The sequence below is a fragment of the Staurois parvus genome, unplaced genomic scaffold (genome assembly GCF_062004578.1).
Source record: "Staurois parvus isolate SC_StPar_1 unplaced genomic scaffold, SC_StPar_1.0 ptg000636l, whole genome shotgun sequence".
NCBI lineage: Eukaryota > Metazoa > Chordata > Amphibia > Anura > Ranidae > Staurois > Staurois parvus.
In genome coordinates, this window is record NW_028318432.1 from 2386739 (window position 1) to 2409189 (window position 22451).

At 40.3% G+C, this 22451-nt stretch overlaps 1 protein-coding gene across 1 annotated transcript in view; it reads left to right on the forward strand.

Moving 5' to 3' along the window:
* MALRD1 (MAM and LDL receptor class A domain containing 1) overlaps positions 1-22451 on the forward strand; it is a 464614-nt gene that overhangs the window by 161246 nt on the left and 280917 nt on the right. The window contains exon 16 of the mRNA XM_089693696.1: positions 8286-8373. Within this exon, the coding sequence (XP_089549822.1) occupies positions 8286-8373 (88 nt within the window). The remainder of the gene's footprint in view (positions 1-8285; positions 8374-22451) is intronic.

Here is a 22451-nt window from a genome sequence, read left to right on the forward strand (position 1 = left end):
ATTTAAATGTCGGATGTAGATGGTTTAAGGCAGAGCAGGTGCGGCTCTGGCACAACTTGACAAGCGGAAGGCAGTTGGCACCACAAGTGTAGACATCAGAACAACATGGAGAAATTCTAAGAGAAGTGTGTTTTCTTGATGTTATAATTGGCGCAAACTTTCCTGATAGCACTGCAGAATATTAGAGAAAAGCACACATCTGATGAAATGGCTTGATATTATTTTTAAAGGAGGAGATGTTTAACCCCTTCACGCCCAAGGGTAAAACAAATCTAAATGCCTAAGCACAATTTTGCAAAGTTGACATGTGATAGTGAAACCGTACTTATCATCACAACTACTTTGTACATCCAGGTGAATTATACCTTGGTTTTTTTCAGGATAAATTGGGCTTTCATTTGGTGGTAAATGGTAATGGATATCTCCTGATTTTTTTTATTATCAAAGGAAAACTGGCCCAAAATAGTAAAAAAAAAAAATCTTTTTTTAAATTTAGCTGTGTTTTTCTTGTTACTTCCATAACCTACCACCAAACAACAACCCAAAATAAATTTTCCAGGTCTTGACGATTGCAGCAATACCATATATGTGGATGTTATTTGTTGTTTGTACCCGGAGTACAGCCCAGAAACAATAGTGCACATTTTGTTTTTTTCACCTAAAACACACTGACACTAACTGACACTGATACCATTTTTTTTACTCCTGACCTTTGACCCTGACCTTTTGACCTTGACCTTGACCCAAACACTAACCCTGGCACTGAACTAGATCAAGCCTTGATGTAGGTATTTTTTCTTTTTCTTTTACAAACATTTTTTTCTCTCTATACCAGGAGTTAGAGAGATACAATGTATCTCTCTCCTCCATTCATAGGGAGAGAAAAAAAAACAAGGGGGCTGGGCTGTACAGTGACTGATCACTGTGATAGTCAATCAGAGGCTTTCACAGCGATCATATGATCGGAATCAGGAGACCCGGGTCCCAATCGTTAGAACGGGACCCAGGGCTCTCAGTGACACCGAGGTCTCTGTGCTGGGATCGCGCAGTGCTGCGCGCTCCCAGCAGAAAGACAGGTACGCAAATATGTGGCCCCACGGAAAACAGCCCAGTTCTGTGAGGCTGCATATTTGTGTTACGTCGGCATCAAGGGGTTAAAATCAGTGTAACTGAATGCTGTGTTTTCCTATGATGACCAAGCCTATATTAAAATGTTACCTAACCCAGGACCCTGCATTCACTATATCTGGTCTCCCACAGTACACACAACATGGAAATGCAATTATTTCCATAAAAATAAACTTTTCTCATCAGTATTTAGCAGTCTTGTGACTTCTATCAGTATCCTGCTGAGCACTGGTTAATCTTGTAGGAGTTTTCATTCTCCTCTGACTGTCCTAGGAGTCTTCATGACCCCTGACCCCCTGTCTGGACAGTGCTGATCGGCCCTGTGCCGATCACATACACCCTCCCCCCCAAAAAAACCTCTCTAGCAATACACATCTAATAGAGCATGTGCAGACTTGACATTGCTGATCTGTACTATAGCAGATGGATTGGGGACAGTAGAAGAAGGGGAGGATCAGAGAAGACAGAATCAAACAGCCTTTTTACACAATGCAGAGGATTAACCCCTTAGGTTCCACAGTGAGTATAACAAGCATGCTTTACCGCATATACAGACTGATTTTACTGTTGTGGGTTTAGTAACACTTTAAGAAGCAGTCATGATGGACTAATGCAGGACTTCAAAAATTCAGTATTACATGTCCAATCAAAACTTTTTCTTTTTTTTTACTGGGGAAGGATCAGATTTTACTGTTATCCAGATTTCACTTACTGTCACCAGTGATAAGAGTTTCATCAGACAGAAAGCGGTGGAAAATCTGCAACAGTGCAATAAATATACAGCAATAAACAGACATAAACAAAAACTGACCGAGGTTCTAGCCTTCCCTTATTTCTCCAGAATATGTATGTATTGTAGCGCAGACTCCTGATGGGCTTTGGAATTCTTTTCCAAGGTTCTCTTCCCGTGTGGGTGTAGGCAGCCAGGCACACAGTAGTACAGTTTGACAATGCAATAAACAGGCAGTAGGTATCTTTTTAACCACTTCAATACCGGGCACTCTCACCCCCTTCCTGCCCAGGCCAGTTTTCAGCGTTCACTGCTGCCGCACTTTGAATGACAATTGCGCGGTCATGCGACACTGTGCTCATATGACATTTTCATAATTGTTTTTCACGCAAATAGAGCTTTCTTTTGGTGGTAAGTAATCACCACTGAGTTTTTAATTTTTTTCTAAATAAAAAAAATAAAATTTTCTTTGTTTATGTTATAATAGCTTGGAAATAAATAACCTTTTTTCATAAATTTAGGCCAAAATGTATTCTGCTACATTTCTTTGGTGAAAATAACCCAAATCAGTGTATATTATTTAGTCTGTAGGAAAGTTATAGAGTTCACAAACCATGGTATATATACAGTATCTGAAAATCGATCAATCCTGATGTACCGACAGGCTCATTTCTTGAGGCCCGAAAACACCAGAATAGTATAAATATCCCCCAAATGACCCCTTTTTGGAAAATAGACAGTCCAAGGTATTTAGTAAGAGGCATGGCAAGTTTTTTGAAATTTTAATTTTTTTTGTTACAATTATTTGGAAAATGAAGAAATTGAAATTTCACAATTTCTTTTTTTTTACACATTGTCACCAGTCCAGTACAGCGTTATCATATAACTGGCGTGGTGGTGATCGGGGACTTCGAGTGGTGACAGTATGTAAAAAAATAAATAATAATTTTTATTTACTTTTTAAAAAAAAAAATGTATGACTTTTTTTTCTCTTTTTTACAATTTTTTTTAACACACTGACCAGAGCAATACAATGTTACCATAGTAACACTGCACTGCTCTGGGGCAGTGATCAGGACTGATTCATTCAGTGTCTTTTGTTGTGATTAGCTGTGATTGGCCAAAGCTAATCACATGGTACAGATGGGCTGTGATTGGCCCTGTCTACCATGTGATTGCTGTGACCAGTCTCAGCTAACAACACAATCGTAATGGATGGCATGAAAGGAAGCTATCCATTGTTTACAATTGTCATGCAATCTGCTGTGATTGGTCACAGCGATCCCCTGACACTGGCAGCGGGCTGGTGTAGTAATCAGTCATCGGCTGTATCCAGTGGACACAACAGATTGCCCCACTGCATGGCTGCGTGGCTGGCGCCTTCTGGGAGGACATGATATGATGCCCACTCAGAAGGAGGAACGTCCCGCCCGGCCTATAGCACATTGACGGCCAACATTTGTAAACAATGGATGGCTTCCTTTCATGCCATCCATTGTATACAATTGTGTTGTTAGCTGTGATTGGTCACAGTGATCACATGGTACAGACGAGGCCAATCAAGTGTTGAGATTTAATGCTTATTGAAATTGGATGGGATGCAGGGAAGCTTTTGGATTTGAGGGCACTCTCTACTCTGTTACTCTGTCTACTCTCTTTAGGGATACCCGACTTCTTGGCAGAGAATACAAATTCTGAAATTCTGAAATTCCAAGTTGGGCAAATTCCAAGTTGGGCAAATCCTACTCTAATAACCTTGATACAGTCACTAAGAATTAAACTACAGACTGTCACTACTGTAGGATCCCACTTCTAGGCCTCTGCTCACCGTGTCACCAGATACTTGGATACTTCCTGTCTAATATTGGATAGACACCTGTACTGTGAATCTCCAGGCCAGAACCTCAGTGCACTCACGTGACTTGGCTAAAAACTGCTTCCAGAAGAAATTGTCCCCCCAGCTCTCACTTAGCTGGCACCTTTGTGAATTCTCTGCAATAAGCTTCAGCTAACTTGCCCAAAGGGTGGCAGCTTTTCAGGCTGGGATCTACTCCTCCTGGGCAAGAACCCTGCTGCTCCAGGCCTCCGACTATTTATGTTCCCTCACAGCCACCTTTTGGGCACCCCTCCTCCCCCAGGGATTGGCTGAAACCTCATAAATATTCAGGCCCAGGGTCTTCCTCTTCCAGCCCACTACATTCTAGAACCTACTAGAAAGCAGGGAGAAGTACAGTAGTTGAGCCTGCAGCCTGTAAGACCCGAGCCTGTAAGAACAGCCAAAAGTAAAACAATTTAAAAAATCTAAATTCGTCATAAATTTATGCCAAAGTGCATTCTGCTCCATATCTTTGCTAAAAAAAATCCCAATATGTGTAAATTAATTGGTTTACATGAAAGTTATAGCGTTTACAAATGGCGGTGTATATATACTGGGAATTTTTTTAAATGTTTACTAGTAATGGCGGTGCTCGATAACTTATAGCGGGACTGCGGAGGACATTCTGACACTGGGGGGAACTGACTTGGTGTCACTGACATCCCCAGTGACACCAATACAGTGATCAGTGCTAAGAAAAAGCACTGACACTGTACTAATGGCACTGGGCAGGAAGAGGTTAACATGAGGGTCGACCAAAGGGTTAACTGTGTGCTGGGAATGTTTTACTTGGGGTCCGTGTCAGTGTGCTTCACTGTAATCACACTGCTTTGGATGGCTGTGCTGTGCACAGCCATCCAAAGCAGTGTGCCCGAGCTGACAGGAAGGAGATCTGTTAGTAAATAAAACAGTTCTCCTCCCCGTCGGCGATCCTTGGAAATCACCGGGCACCGGCGAGTAATCACCGGCCGGGTCCCGGTGATCGACAGCCGTGGCAGCGAATAGAGGTGCGGGTAGGTTGCACGCGTAGCTCACGCATGCCCCCTACCCGGAAATGCAAAATCACATATATATATGTGATTTTGAGCACCCGTGCTGCCCTGTAGCAGTATTTCTGCGGTTGGGAAGCGGTTAAATAATAAAAATTGCGCGGGATTGTTGTTGAGGGAGATATATTTTCCTTTGCTTTTAGCCTTACTTGGCTTATGACAAAGGCTTAGGATTTCATGTTCCAAAGTGAGACAGCTTTCACATAGGAACAAGCTCTGACTTTAGACTGAACTAGTTCTTGTTGGTAAATGAGTGAATGAAATGTGGTGTTCATTGCCTGCCGAACCAAACTCCCGACTGCAGCAGTATTACTGCTGCTAAATGTGACGGCTTCCTGCTCAGGCTGCTTATTAGGGCGTTTGTTTGGTATGTGTGGTGGGAGTCCACATGACGTTTTTTTTTTAACAAACAAAAACAAGTTGGGCAGTAAATGTAATTGACTGGCAATTGTAATGCCATTAATGCTGTAAATTTTATGTGCCACTTCACAGGCACATCCAGGAGGTCCCCCAAACATGTTATTTAAAAGAATTGGGAATTTTTAATGTTTTATTTCAAGTATTATTAACATTTCTGCTCCCAGATATGTAACAAAAATAATTAGTACATGTCATCCAGGGCATTACGCAACTACCATACCATTTGTTTGAGAATCCATTGCTTATTAGCCTTGGAAATGGCCAGAGCCAATTTCAAAGATTTGGTTCCTATTGACTTCAGTGGGGTTCAGATTAAAGTGATTCTAAAGGCTTATTTTTTTTTTATAAAGAATAAAATACATGTCTATACTTCCCTGCTGTGTGCAGTGGTTTTGCACAGAGCAGCCTGGATCCTCATCTTCACAGGTCGGCTCTCCTGGCCCCTTCCTCCTGTCCGGTGCCCCCACAGTAAGCAGCTCGCTATGGGTGCACCCGCATCTCCGTGTTTCCATTGACAAATGGAGCCAAGGCTCAGCCCCACATTCTCTCTCTTCCCATTGGCTCACTGGTTGTGATTACCAGTGGGAGCCAATGGCTCCCACTTCTGTCTCAGCCAATGAGAACAGGGACTCCAGGAATAGCCAAGACTCCAGTGCACATCACTGAATTGAGAGGGGGCTTAGGTGAGTATTAGGAGGTTTTTTATGAGTAGAATACATGAAGGTAAAAAAAACCTTGAGCCTTTTCAACCTCTTCAATGTTCAGAACAGCATAGTTCGGTGAACTGAACCAAGATATGTTCAGCTACTCTCATCCCTACTCTCAAATCTAACTGCCAAAAGATGGCATTATAGGCAAGACAGGAGAGTGTCAGACTGATTGTAAAGTCAAAGCAAGAATGTCCATATGGTAAAGTCAGTAGATAAAATGATGTTTTACTTTTTTTACTTGAACTTTATCAGTGGTCTGGCTTCTTTTTGTTCTTGTAGCTCATAGCAGAGAGTCAGAGCCTCGAAGACTAGGATCCCTGGTACCCAACTTGCAGCCCAAGGGCCATATGCAACCCTTTATTGCTTGTAGTGCAGAAATTAGAGTTCAGCAGTATATAGTTGAAGAAGCTTTGATTTGTGAAGGGGTAATAGAAGTGATCTCTACTAGCTTCATACAACATTAGCTTCTCACTGTCTCCTGCAGCATCCAGCCTCCAACTAGATATATGCAGAAGGAAACAAAATTGTTTTGCTTAGTTTTGGATCGATTCGTTAAATTACTAATTTCATTTTGTTGCATTCATAACAAAATTTGTTATTTGTTGTTAGTTTCATTCATTTTATTCGTTTTCGACTGGATTTTAATTTTTTCAATGGATTCAAAGTATTTACATTGAATCAAAAATATCTGATCCAAATTCACTGTAAAGAAAAACTAGTTCTATTCGATTCTAAATTCTAATTTAGAAAGATGGCTATATTATTTCTATTTTATTATATTCTATTTTTTTCTATTCTTTTATTTTTTATTCTATTCTGTTCTATTCTATTTACTCTATTCTTTTCTTTTTTGTTCTTTTCAAAATTCAAATTTCAGAAGACAGCTATAATTTAATTGTTTTACATTCTGTTCTGTTCTTTTATTTTCTGTTCTATTCTTTTCTATTCTATTTCTTTTTTCTATTCTATTAGTCTACTTCCTGTTCTATTTTTATTATTTTCTATTTTATTCTATTCTTTTTGAAATTCAAATTTGGGAAGATGGCTATATTTATTTTCTATTCTTTTATTTTCTATTCTATTGTTTTCTATTCATTTCCTTTATTTTCTATTTTATTCTTTTATTTTCTATTCTATTTAGTTCTTTTCTATTCTTTTCTAAATTGGAATTTTGAAAGATGGCTATATTCTTTCTATTCTATTCTATTATGTTCTAGTCTAATCCATTCATTCTTTTCTATTCTATTCATTTCTTTTATTTTCTATTCTATTCTTTGAGACTTTAATTTTGGAAGATGACTATATTCTTTTTTTTATTCTATTCTAATCTATTCTTTTTTCTATTTTATTCTATTCTGTTCTATTTTCAAATTTGGGAAGGCGGCTATATTCTCTCTATTTTATTCTAATCTATTTATTGTAATCTATTCTATTTTAGTCTGTTCTATTCTTTAAATTTATTTTCTATTCTTTTCTATTTTGTTTTATTCTATTCTTTTTGAAATTCAAAGTTTGGAAGATGGCTATATTCTAATACGCACAGTCTTTGAAGGAAACCAGCAATAGTCAGCAATATGTTTACATTTCAAATTTGTTTTTGTATTAGATTTTCTTTCCAAATTAGTTTCAAATTTGATTCTTTTTGAATTTTGATTTGTTATTTTGGATTTGTTTAAATTATTTATTATTATAATTTGTAAATTCAAATACATCTGAATCTCTGAATAACAAATATTTTTGTCTGAATTTTGATTGGGAACTAAACAAACTGCAGATGTCAACCTCCAACAAATGTGTAGCATGTCCCCAGTATCTGACCATGACTTATTCAAGTAATTCTGCAGTCTTTGTCAGTTCTCTTTAGCTTTTCTAAACATTATATGGGGCTCTTTGATAATGTCAGTAACCACGGCTGAGGCCTTTTATACCCTGTAAATTGACAATTATTGGATTAGACAGTAACTGATCTGTCAGATCCCTAATCCCATGCTGACAACATGCACTGTTCTTGTTCAACTTCCAAGTGTGCATAAAAGTACTATAATTGTTTACAATTCTCTTAAAGTATATCTGGACCCAAAAACAAAAATAAAAACAAAAAAAACCCTTGTGGCATTATGCAAGATAAGCCAACTTTCCTAGTTCAGACCTCCTAAGCTTTAACTAGAAAAATACGCACACAGGAGTTAAAATAACATTTCTTACTTATCTGTTTGCCATTTAATAGCATATCATTAGCACACGTTTGTGTTTCCCTACGGGGTGTACTTGTATAAAAATTATTTTGGTATTGTATTGTGTGCTTGTTTTATTCAATTTGTGCATCAAGTCTTTTTACCATGAGATCAAAGTGTCTGTTTGTGTTTTTTCAGCTGTTAATCACAGGCATGGTGGGTGATGGATTTACTGGGGACATTGGCATTGATGACCTTTCTTTCCTAAACTGCACATTGTACAAAGGTAAACTTTTTGGCATAATTTAATTAATTTGTTAATGTGTTTTCTATATTTATATTGTAACAGCACAGGTGCAGTGTTTGGGGAAATTGCATAGATGGCAAATGATTATCTATTTTTGTAGCATCAATATGCGTAAGGGTGCACTTTGCAAAAGGTGTGCATGTTAATAGAATATAGGAAGTTCAGAGGCATAACTACAATTCAAGGGGTTTCATTGCAACATTTTGATTTGGCAATACTCCTCACCCTGTATTTGTGTCAAAAAGTATGTTGCACACCATGCCAAAAGGTGGACGCCTGGAAAGTGAAGGTAATGCCATGTGCAGAAGAAGACACTACCCTGCAGAGTCTATTGTGTAGAAGGACTTTCTTAGAAAGAGAGAGAAATGCATTCTATCCTGAAGAAGACTGGCATCTATTAGTTAACACCTTCCAGCCCGGCCTATTGCAGATTGATGGCCGGGCGGGACACTCACAGTTGTGACTGGGCGTCATATGACGTCCTGTGAAAACAAGCCAGTCATGCTGCCGCGGGGCCGCGCAGTAGCGCAATCTGTCACCTGCTGTGTCCACAGAACACAGCCGATGACACACAGGCCCGTTGCCAGTGTCATGTGACCCCTGTGACCAATCACAGCAGATCACATGTCAGTTGTATACAATGGATGGCTTCCTGTCATGCCATCCATTGTATACAATTATGTTCTTAGCTATGACTGGTCAAAGCAGTCACATGATACAGACAGGGCCATTCACAGCCCATCTGTATCATGTGATCCGCTTTGCCCAATCACAGCTAATCACAACAAAAGACTGAATGAATCAGTTTCATTCAGTAACAATGATTGCAAATATCAATGAAATACATTGGTATTAGCAATCATAATGTGTTAACATAAAACAGGAAAATCCTGATCACTTGCCCAGAGTAGTTCAATGTTACTATGGTAACATTGTATTGCTTTGGTCACAAAAATAGTAAAAAAAAAAAGAAAAAATAATGTAATAAAAAAAAAAATAATAGAAAATTTTGAAACAAAAATACAAATTAAATTATTATTATTATTTTTATTATTTTCACCAAATAGATGTAGCAGAATAAATTTTGACCTAAATTTATGAAGAAATGTTATTTATTTGCAAAATTTTATAACAGAAATGAAGAAAAGTGTTTTTTTTTTCAAACGATTCAGGTTTTTTTTGTTTTACTTAGTAAAAAATAAAGAACTCGGTGGTGATTAAATACCATCAAAAGAAAGCTCTATTTGTGTGAAAAAAATGATAAAAATTTCATATGGGTACAGTGTTGCATGACCACGTAATTGTCAAAGTATTGATGTGGTTAAAGTGGTTGAAAACCCTCATATATACCCAGTGAAGTGACTGGCCTCAGGTAATACACAGAGATTAAATAAATCCTCCTACCTAAGTTGTACCTGTTTATATGCATTCATCTCTTTTTTTTCATCCATTTAAAGTCCAGAATCAGTAACGCTTGTCTGAGAGTTCAGAAAAATGGGTCAGAGAGCTGAATTTACACACTGCAGAGCTCAGTGAGGAGAGCTCCAAGAGCTGATTGGAGGGAAGAGACACACACCCCTCCATACAACTCACAGGAACAGAGCTGAGGCTGTCAATTTGCTGGAGGTCTCTTCCCTGTCAACTTTTTTCTCTTGGTGTCAGGAAAACCTGTCAGAAGTGATTCTTGCTTATAGCAGAGGAACAAAGCAGCAGACAGAAACAACACTTAGTGCTCTGGATAGAGACAAGTACACACGAGAGGGATATGCTTTGTTCATATTTCATGTCTGAGGTTTACAACCACTTTAAGCTACCTGCTTCTCAATTCAGCTTGGGTGGACTGTTCGGACTTGATCATGCTATCTCTGATGTTAGTTTGATGAGTTGGATTTTTGAATTAATTCTTGACTGACAGAGCCTCCCCATATGCGCACAATTCCCTCCTGGGATCCCAGTCCACCCCATACCCTTCCTATAGAGCAGCAGAAATATTGGTGGTGAGTGGCTGTCTGTACCTACAGTCCCTAGAGCTTTTGCTTACATTATCCAGTCAGATTCACATCCATCAAGGGAAAATAATACGTACCTTTCTATCCCATTAATATCTCCAATCCAATTTCAAGCATTAGCACAAAGCCACATTTTTACATGCTAGACTGTAGAACGCTAGCAATGACCCAGGCATTCCAACCCTACCAATGGCTGTAGACATGTAAGCACAAACAGTTAGCAGGCTGGCCACTATATGTCTCTGTTCCCATTATAGACTGTAAAGAGGAAAGTTATAAACAAGTGATAGCTTCCCTTTTAGCTTGAGCCCTCCTGTGGGTGAGTCAGTGGCCATATATAAGCCAGGCTGAAAGGAACCCTAGTGCACCTGGAACATGGAACCCAAACACGTCACACCAGCACAGATGTAGTCAGCAAGTGGAGACCCTGGACAGGGCTGGAGGCAGGGGAGAGGTGGACCTGCACCCAGAAGAGCTGGCTGTGGACTTCCTTACCCTTATGCAGATGGGGGCTAGAGCAGGTAAGACTATTCCCCTGAAGAGTCCCAGGAGAAGTGTACCTATGGAGTAGGTGACTACAGTGATCACATTCCAGTGAGTACTAATGACCCTAGATGGAAGAAGAGACTGTCACAGGGAAGATTGCTGCTTTAAACTGGTGCATGATGCTTTCACATGTGACTTCTGCAGACTGTCAACTAAATGTGATTTACTCTCAACCTCAGATAGTATGTTAATGTGATGTGACTGTTATGCCATCTTCCAAAGTACCACTAGTAAAGTGCAGCCACCTTACTTATGTGTGGACATTCTGTCCTTGGAGCTATACAGGTCAATGGGTGGGAATGTCGTGTTGAGGCCTGTTATAGCAAGGAAGGAGCAGAGCAGGAACTTACCATCATCCAGCCAGCCGCATGCCCCCACTTACATGTTTCTCTAAGAATGATAGCTGCATTGAGACTGGCAAACACATAATAGCTACATATGTACCACAATGCTCATAATTAGATCTTGCAACAAGCTGGAAAATCTCCATTTACAATGAGGGTCTCTAATGGCTGGAAGTGTTGCTGGAGGTGGTAAAATAACCCAATCAACACAATGTCTATGAGTACTTATAGCGTAATGTATACCACAGTTTATAGGATCCTAGTATTGGAACTAAGTCACCAGGCATACAGAGTTTGTTTATATATAATTTAGAACAGAGAAACATACATTGATACTAGCATTTCTTGGTGTTCTGAGATATGTCATTCACTATGTATTTGCTGGTCATAACTCATAATTTGCTATAGTAGAACAATTTCTGCAAAGCTTGTGAAATTGATCTGGGAAGGACTTATCCAGCGCAGATGGCAATTATGGACTTTTTCAAGAAATCTATTACATTCAGCTTTCCTTTTGCTACAAATGCGACTGTCTTATGTAACAAATAAAACCACATCCAGAAAATCAATTTATTCTGCTGAAGGTGCAGGAGGATCCATCATCAAGAAAACTTTTCTATGTCACAAAAGTCTTGAAAACAGCATAATTCTGTCTGATATTGGTAGATATTGAAAATTCTCAGGGTGAAGCAGTAAGAAAGTCAAGACAATAATAAAAAAGAAGTACAGCTCCGCCAAAAATTAGTAATAGAAATGGAGCACAAAAGAAATGCAATTTCAACAAAACTTTCCAAAACAATTCAGGAAACTTTAAGGTGGCAGTGGGCTTTCCCATAATATCTTTTATTTATAACAGACATTTATACCTCTGACAATTTATGCAGTGCTTTGCATACTGTACGTTCACATCAGTCCCTGCTCTCAAGGAGTTGACAATCTAAGGTCCCTATCTCACATGCATTCGTACACACACACACACACACACACACACACATACTAGAGAGAAGAATGTAGCAACCGAATGCATGTACTCCTGCGCTGAACTGTGGACTCCCCGCTATTGTTGTCCTCACATGGATTATTATTATTATTATACAGTATTTATAAAGTGCCAATGGTTCGCTCAGCGCTGTACATTACAAAGGGGGACAGAACATGTGACAGAACAATGCCAATACAATGCAAAACATGAGGGGATCGAGGGCCCTGCTCTTTCGAGCTTACAATCTAGGAGGGAGGGGATAGTGGTACAGGAGGAGATAGCTGTGGGGGATGGAGTGGTAGGAAGAGTGGAGGAGGTCGGTCAAGTTAGCAGGGGGTGGGGTAGGCTTCCCTGAAGAGATGGGTTTTCAGGGTGCGCCTAAAGGAGAAGAGAGTAGGTGATAATCTGATGGGTTGGGGCAGGGAGTTCCAGAGGATGGGTGACACCCTGGAGAAGTCCTGGAGGTGGGCATGGGAGGAGGAGACCAGGGAACTAGAGAGAAGGAGGTCTTGTGAGGAGCGGAGTGTGCGTGTTGGGTGGTACTTGGATATTAGGTCGTGATGTAATTTGGGGCAGTATGGTGGACGGCTTTGTACGTCAGTGTTAGGATTTTGAATTTGATCCGTTGCGCAATCGGAAGCCAGTGGAGGGATTGGCAAAGGGGGTGGCGGAGATGGAGCGGTTGGAAAGGTGAATGAGTCTGGCAGCCGTATTCAGGATTGACTGAAGCGGGGATAGCCAGCGGAGAGGCAGGCCAGTGAGGAGGGAGTTGCAGTAGTCGAGTCGTGATATGATGAGGGAGTGGATGAGCTGTTTAGTGGTTTCTGGGGTTAGGAACGTGCGGATTTTGGCGATGTTGCAGAGGTGGAGTGGATTAGAGAAACGCAGGCCTTGCTGCCTTCAACGGACCAGGGATATCCAAAAGAAACTGTGTGTAAAAGACAAGAAAGAGGGCGCACAGGCCTAGTACATTACCTTAAAAATAGGATTTATTGATAAAAAGTAAAATACTCACAAAATAAAATGATGTTTCGAGGAAGCACCTCTTCTTCAGAGCCAGTGCGTGTCACACACACTGGCTCTGAAGAAGAGGTGCTTCCTCGAAACGCTACAGCCACCAGCTATCCAGAGGCTTCCAGTTTGCCACCAGACCACCAACAGGGGTTCCTGTACCACTCTGCATGCCTTGTGACATGCTTCCCATGTATATCTGATTTAACATCATTTTATTTTGTGAGTATTTTACTTTTTATCAATAAATCCTATTTTTAAGGTAATGCACTAGGCCTGTGACCCTCTTTTTTGTCTTACACACACACACACACACACATTAGTGCCTATTTAGGCAGCAGTCAGTCAGAGCTGGATCTACAGTAGCTGGATCTAGTCTGTCCAATCGGGGGGTGCAGTAAAAAAAAAAAAAAAAGTCAAGAGGCCTGCTTTCCAAACTAAAAAATAATACACGATGATCATTTGACAAAGACAAAGAACTAGGTAACATTAGGCAAATGAAGAACATGGGCTTTGTTGCACAGACTTTGCTGCACTCCACTCCACAGAAAAAGCAGATAAATCTATAGAGGTTGGCCTTCCTTGTTTTTCTGCCTTTCCAGCCCCCATATGCCTTCCTGGAATCCATCTGTCCTTAGTACAGGCATGCAGGCAGGAGGGTGTGCTTAGCTGAGAAAGCCCCTACTCCCCACCTTTAGATGCAAAAAATAAAAGGCCCATGAAGACTCCTGGGATGTATGACACTGTTTTGGCCTAGGCCAGAAACTAGGAAGCAACTGAAAAAAAATGTTAAAAAAAAAAAGGTTTAACACAAGTAAATGTAATACACCTTCCTATCTATATACTAACACTAGCAATATAAGAATTAAAAATAGTGTTGATTGAGAAAATAAAGCTCTATGGTAATCGTGGGTGAAAAAACAGTGTTCCCTTCCTATACAGTGAGGTTACATTCGCACTAGCCTGCATGGTAAATATCATGCAGGGCTGGTGCAGTGCCATTTCTGGCAGAGAGTAGTCCTATACGTGTTTCACCTTCACTTCCCTCACTTCCTCTGCTGAGACATAACAGGAAGTGATACAAATCATTCCACATTTACTCCCTTAGACCAATGTCACTGGAACAAAATGTCCCCAATAGAAGATTTCCCATCTCTTCCTGTTCTGGAGACAATTCTAAATTTTTAATTTTCCGTCTTGTCATCAGGACAAATAGAGGTGATGAAACTTCCTAGTAGGCACAGAAAGAGCAGTTAAAAACATTAATCCATCACCACTGTTTTGGAAATTAAAAATAACTACTGCAATAGGGAACAGACACAAAAAGATAGAACCAACATCTTCCCATATAACTGTTCTGTTTATTTGGCATATTTAACTTTTTTTTGTATAACTATGCTTATGTAGGAATCACATTTGTTCTGTCTCTCCAATCTAAGCATTGAAAGTGTGATCTCTGTAACTTACAACTGTAATGAGATAGCGATAACTCCAATCTTATTTGAATAAACAGGCAGTGACTCGATCCAGATGACACCTTGCAGAGTTTATTCCATAAACTGAGAGAATCTTACAACAATGAACATCAGATAGGTCAAAAGATCATAATGTGATCTACTCCATAAGACATGAGGCTAGAAGCTGAGGTGCATTACTGGGAAGATGAACAAAGGGGTGGAGCTATCTATACAGCATGAACTAAACCAAAGGAAGGGGAGGAGCAGAGACAAAAGAACACTTGAAGGCATATGACAGTAATGTGAAACATGACAACATTAATATTACAATTGTGCTTTTAAGGTACCAAGGGGCATAGCTGAAGTAGTATACGGGTAAGAACATTTCTTATCAGAATCTAAAGAATGTGAATATGTAATAAAAACATTATTAGTGTGCAGTGTGAGAAATAGAAGTGTAGCCAGGTGCCAGCTACAATAATCTGAATGCAGTGGACATTACCTTCATTGCTGCAGACTGTTCCAGTTTTCCCTCTAATGCTGTACTTAGACTGCTTGCATCATATTCCTTAGTCCAGAAGGAAAGGACAGTGGGACTTGTATTATTTATTTATTTCAGGTACTTATAATAGTGCTGTCAATTTACATAGCACTTTACATATATATTGTACATTCACATCAGTCCCTAACCCTCAAGGGGTGTACAATCTAAGGTCCCTAACTTACATTCATACATACACATACTAGGGCCAATTTAGACAGGATCCAATTAACCTACCATCATGTCTTTGGAGTGTGGGAGGAAACCCACACAGGTACAGGGAGAACATGCAAACTCCAGGCAGGTGGTGCTATGGTTGGGATTTGAACCAATGACCCTAGTATTGCCAGGTGGAAGTGCTAACCACTAAGCCACTGTGCCGCCTGAAGTCTTGTGTTCAGTCATATCTGGACTCCTGAGTCTTCCGTAGACTACATCTCCCAACAAGCTACTAATCGAGAAGGGACATTATGGGAAAGGCTATTTAAAGAACTGTGTTCAGTGGGCCCTCTCTCTCTTCTCCCCCGAATCCATCTGCATACATCAGAGGTGCCATCCTGCTGCTGAGCTTATGGCCTACCCAGAGCCTTTGAGCCATGTCAGTCCCTGCAAAGGTGAGCCTGCACCGCTGTTCAGAATTAGGAGACCATCTGTCACTGCGCTGCGGGCGCCAACCTGGACTGACGTGTTCACATTCAACCAACCTATCATATCTATCCTTCCACTGGCTGGAGTGCAGAATCTGCATCACTATCTGTGTGTGCCGACTACCTCCAGGATCTGGTGGTCAGCCTTAAGCATAAATCCCCTTCTCTTCTGCAATACTCAACACATGGACACTGCATGCAGACATCATAATCTGGATCACAAAGAGACTTTTGCTATACCCACTACTTGCTTGCTGATTGTTTAAATCTCTTTTTCCCCCATTGAGGATATTTCCTTCACCAACACTAAGCTCCAATGTACCGGCGAAGACTGTGCCTGACGCTTATCTCATCTGCAGGGTGAGAACTGGCCCAAATCGAGTTTAACCCTTCACCATAGGATTAGGATTCCCAACAGTCAAGCCTTCTCTAGTTATAACCCCCTTCCACCCCTTCCACCAGCGAGTCCTCTGGGTTCATTCAGTTATTTAGTATCTATCACTCTCTGCATTTTAAAAGGGTTAGTTCACCTTTACCAAAAAACCTGTATATATACGTAATTTTGCATTTCCGGGTAGGGGGCGCGGATGTCAATCACCAGGTCCCGGCCAGTAATTACCCTCCGGCGCCCGGTGATTACTGAGCATCTCCGACGGGGAGGAAGATTATTTTGTTTACAAACAATCTTCCTCCCTGTCAGCTCGAGCACATTGCTAGGGATGGCTGTGCAAAGTACAGCCATCCTGATCAGTGTGCTTACAGTGAAGAATACCACCCCCTAGTAAAACACTCCTAGCACACAGGTAACCCTTTGATTGTCCTTCACATTAACCCCTTCCTGCCTGGTGCCATTAGTACAGTGTCAGTGCTTTTTTTTAGCACTGATCACTGTATTGGTGTCACTGGGATGTCAATGACACCAAGTAAGTTCCCCCCCCAGTGTCAGAATGTCAGCCGCAGTCCTGCAGTCCCGCTAAAAGTCGCTGATCACCGCCATTACTAGTAGAAAAAAAATCCCATTATACCGCCATTTGTAGATGCTATAACTTTCACATAAACCAATGAATTTACACGTATTGGGATTTTTTTTAGCAAAGACATGGAGCAGAATACATTTTGTCTTAAATTTATGATGAAATTTGATTTTTTTAAATTTTTTTACTGGACATGTTTAATAACAAAAAGTACAAAATATTGTTTTTTTCTCAAAATTGTCGATCTTTTTTTGCTTATAGCGCAGAAAATAAAAAATGCAAAGGCGATCAAATACCACTGAAAAAAAGCTCAATTCGTGGCAAAAAAGGATGTAAATTTCATTTGGGTGCAGCGTTGCATGACTGTGCAATTGTCAGTTAAATTAACGCAGTGCCGTAATGCATCAAATGGCCTGGTCATGAAGGGGGGTAAACCCTCAGGAGGGCAAATGGTTAAATTGATACACTTAGATGGCAGCGCCTTCTGTTTGCTTATTGTTTTGCCTAGAAGATGAATAGGTGATGTACTTACTTTATTCCTCACTTGCTCAGGCTTCCTCTTTTTCATGTGACCAGTCCCTTGAATCCTTTTTCCCTCATTGTCCAACCAGTTGCAGCTCATTGATGTAATTTCATACAAGGTAGGACCAGCAGTCCTGCATTGTACAGTACTACAAGGACCCATCCACAACCTGGGGCGCAGTACAATGGAGCAGAACACCAGCTATTGAGGGAATAAAAAAATGAGGTAAGTATATCAACTAATTCATCAACCCCTAGTCAAGACAGGCAGGTAACCTTTAAGCTGGTCATAAACAGGTCATTTTTTAAAAAAAAATCTAGTGGGCTAAAAAAAAATGAAAAACAAAACAGATTCCTCCAGCTACTCAAGCAAGACGGATGGAGGAATTCCCCCTGCCAAGACATTGTACTCTGACAGCAGGACCAGCGCTTTCAAAATACACAGATCAGTGGATAAAACCAATTGGCCGCAGCCACTGATCGAGAAATGATTTCCAGCATGTCCCTTCGACAGCGGTCGATCAATCAATCATCTTCTGTCGAGCAGAGACGGCAATACACAGATTAAAATTTAGATCCTTCAATGGCCAGCCTTACAGTAGTTAGGGGGACACGCTACAAGAGGAAATATTTGTTCAGCTACATCTACTCATCATCAACACGTTGCTAGATACAGACTTAGCTATGAAGGGTGAGTTTTGGCTGGCTGTTTATCCTATGAACATCTTTTTCCCTGATATTGTCTGTATTTGACCTTTTGTCACCTTGGTGTTATGTTTAATATACCAAGAGAGAATTGGATGTGTAATGGGAACACCTGAATCCCGCTACTGCTTTGGCTGAAACGGGTCACATCCTTGGTGGCCTTTTCATCCATTCAAAGCTTACTGCAGTAGTAGCATGACCCCAGAACAAGCACCATGGCTTATATGTTTCTTTCTTCAAATGGGATACATTTTTATAAAAAAACATTTTCACTTCAAAACTTTTACATTTGAATTCATTTTCTCCAGTATCCTTGTATATCTCAGTAGATCAATCCATCGTAATTAACAAACATCGAACACATAGCTTCACTAACTACACAGACATCCATAATGGAAATATAATACGGCTTTTTAGCTAGGAATAATAATGCCGATGTATTTGACAGAATCCAGCCTCCTACTCTACATCGAATATCAACTGACAGCCTGCTGACTTATTGATAATGCAATTGATAAAGTAAATAGTAACCCTAAATGGATGAAATTTAGTTTGATTCGCCACTGTGGGGGAGATTTACTAAAACTTGAACACTCAGAATCTGGTCCAGCTGTGCACAGTAGACAATCAGCTTCTAACTTCACCTTGTTCAGTTAAAGTGTTACAAAACCCAGGGGCCTGCATTCACTATATCTGGTCTTCCACAGGAAATGCAATTATTGTAGTAAATATAAAGTGCTAAATATCTTTTCTCATCAGCAGTATGTAGCAGTCATGTGACTTCTATCAGGGTCCAGCTGAACACTGATTAATGCTTATAGGATGAATTTTCTTTCTCCTCTGTCTGTCCTATGAGACTGCATGACCCCTGACTCTTTGTCTAGACAGGGCTTATTGACCCTGCACTGATCACATGCACCCACCCAAAGGAAAAAAAACTCTAGCAACACACACTAAACTGAGCATGTGCAGAGTGCTTTCTAGAGCTCTGTATTGTCAGAGGAAGGATTGGGGACAATAGAAGAAGGGGAAGATCAGAGAAGACAGGATCAAACAGCCTTTTAACACAATGCGGAGGATTAACCCTTTAGGTTCCACTGTGAGTATAAAAAGCACACTTTAGTGCATATACAGACTGATTTTGCTGTTGTGGGTTTAGTAACACTTTAACCTCCTTAGCGGTTTTCCCAAGTGTAGCTTGGGGTAAAATTTGAGTACCAAGAGCGGTAACCCCGAGCTACACTCGGGCTTACCATGCGGCATTGCTCAGGGAGTCCCTGCAGCACTTACCTTGTCCTTCGCTCCCGCGATGCGTCCCCTGCAGCATCCCCGGCAATCTCCTCCGGCCGATGCCGGCATCCGGCTTCCGTGTTCCGGTCCCTGTGACGTCGGGACGTACGGGCGCCAGAACCGGCGGCAAATTTGAAATTTTAAAAAAATTTCATTTTTGCTGTCATTGCTGTTTCAATGCATTTCACATATATTTTGTCCCTACTGCTTTGTCCTGTGCCCTGCCTGCATTTTGACTGTTCTTTGTGCCTGGAAACGTAGAAAGGTCCATGGCGTCCAAAAAGCGTCCCTTTACGTCAAAAGCGGTTTAGACCAGGTAGAGAACAGCGATAGTAAATCAGAACCACTTGCAGAATTGAGTGATAATGATTTGTGGGGAAATTCGTCATCAGACACTGAAAACGATTTAGTGACTTTGCTCAGCGATGTGCGAATTTGCCTCTGTATTTCAAATTTCAGTGTTTTTGGTTTGATTATATTATTGAATCAAATGTATTATTATTATATTATTATTTTTTATGATTATTTATTAAATTATAATTTATGATTTCGTGTTTCAAGTTTTATCATATCTGGAAAGTTTACTAGACTCTTGTTCAGACAGATTTCAGTGAGTTATTCCTAAAAATTATAGCCTACAATAAAAAACTACATATTTCCATGCAAAAAAATTGTACCGCTTTCAGCACAAAAAATCGGAAAGAATCATACCGCCAGGGAGGTTAAGCTTTGACAATAAAACCTGGGAGCTGATTGGTTTCTATGCAGAGCTGCACCAGATTTTGCACCATGCAGTTTTACTAAACAACCCCCTGTGTGCCATATATAACTGTTGCCTTTTTTTCTTTTGTAATAAAATATGGTTTTCATACTTTTCTCTATCTTTGTTTATGTCCCTTCGACAGTGGTCAATCAATCGATCATCTTCTGTTGAGCAGAGACGGCAATACAGAGATTACAATTTTGATCCTTCGATGGGCAGTCTTACAGTAGTTAGGGGGACACACTACAAGAGGAAAGAGTTTTTTTTCCTTTGTGTTTAGCTTTTAAGTAACATCTTCTACTCATCAACACGTTGGTAACAGGGGCAGACTGACCATTTGGAAACTCGGGCACTGCCCGAGGGCCCGGGGTTCAGTAGGGGGCCCCATGAGATTCCCCTGGTACCTTTTTCATAGGCTTTTTTGAGTTTGGGCAAGGACACAGGGGCCCCATGATCCCCTATTGCCCGGGGGCCCCATGAGTTGTCAGTTCGCCCCTGGTTGGTAAATACAGACTTAGCTATGAAGGATGGGTTTTGGCTGGCTGTTTATATGTACGTTTATCCTATGAACATCTTTTTCCCTGATATTGTCTGTATCTGACCTTTTGTCACCCGGTGTTATGTTTAATATACCAAGAGAGAATTGGATGTGTAATGGGAACACCTGAATCCCACTACTGCACTGGCTGAAACGGGTCACATCCTTGGTGACCTTTGCATCCATTCAGAGCTTACTGCAGAAGTAGCATGACCCCAGAACAAGCACCATGGCTTATATGTTTCTTTCTTCAACTGGGATACATTTTTTCGTTAATGTTTTTTTCACTTCAAAACGTTTTCATTTTAATTCATTTTCTCCAGTATCCTTGTATATCTCAGTAGATCAATCCATCGTAAACAACAAACATCGAACACATAGCTTCACTAACTACACAGACATCCATAATGAAAATATATTACAGCTTTTTAGCTAGGAATAATAAAGTCGATGTAACTGACAGAATCCAGCCTCCTACTCTACATCGAACATTAACTGACAGCCTGCTGACTTATTGATAATGTAATTGATAAAGTAAATAGTAAGTCTAAATGGATGAAATTTAGTTTGATTCGCCACTGTTAGGGAGATTTACTAAAACTGAAACACTCAGAATCTGGTCCAGCTGTGCACGGTAGACAATCAGTTTCTAAAGTGTTACTAAACACAGGACCCTGCATTCACTATATCTGGACTTCCACAGGAAATGCAATTATTGTAGTAAATATAAAGTGCTAAATACCTTTTCTCATCAGCAGTATATAACAGTCTTGTGACTTCTATCAGTGTCCAGCTGAACACTGATTAAAGCTTGTAAGAGGAATTTTCATTCTCCTCTGACTGTCCTATGAGACTGCATGACCCCTGACCCTATGTTTAGACAGCGCTGATTGGCCCTGCACTGATAACATGCACCCAACCAAAGGGAAAAAAATCTCTTTTGCAACACACACTAAACTGAGCACGTGCAGAGTGCCTCCTAGAGCTCTGTACCATCAGCGGATGGATTGGGGACAGTGGAAGAAGGGGAGGATTAGAGAAGACAGGATCAAACAGCCTTTTAACACATTGCGGAGGATTAACCCCTTAGGTTCCACAGTGAATATAACAAGCATGCTTTACTGCATATACAGACTGATTATACTGTTGTGGGTTTAAAAACCTGGGAGCTGTTTGGTTTCTATGAATCCCGCTACTGCACTGACTCAAACATGTCTCATCCTTGGTGACCTTTTCATCCATTCAGAGCTTTGACAGAATCCAGCCTCCTACTCTACATCGAATATCAACTGACAGCCTGCTGACTTTTTTTTTTTAATTTAAATATTTATTCATTTTCAAATATGACAATACAAAATCCAAAAAGGAAATACAAAAACATTCTCATAAAACCCCTTATTTCATATCATTTTCCTCCCCTTAACCCCCTTCCTGCAACCCCCCCCCCCCTCCTCTTCAGTGGACCCTGACATCTATCTGATCAACTTTTATCTCACATTCTCTGGATACAAAGATTTAAAAGAAAGAAGGATACATTTATATATATTTTCTTTTTTGTACTTAATTATAAATGTATTTATTTCACCTTTACCTTAAACTCCTCCCATTTCTCCCATTTCATATAATATGCCTCCATTCTATCTTCCTGTGTATAATATAATTTCTCCAATCTAGCAATCTGATCCACCCTACTCATCCAATCCTCTTCCCCCGGCTTTACGCAAAAAC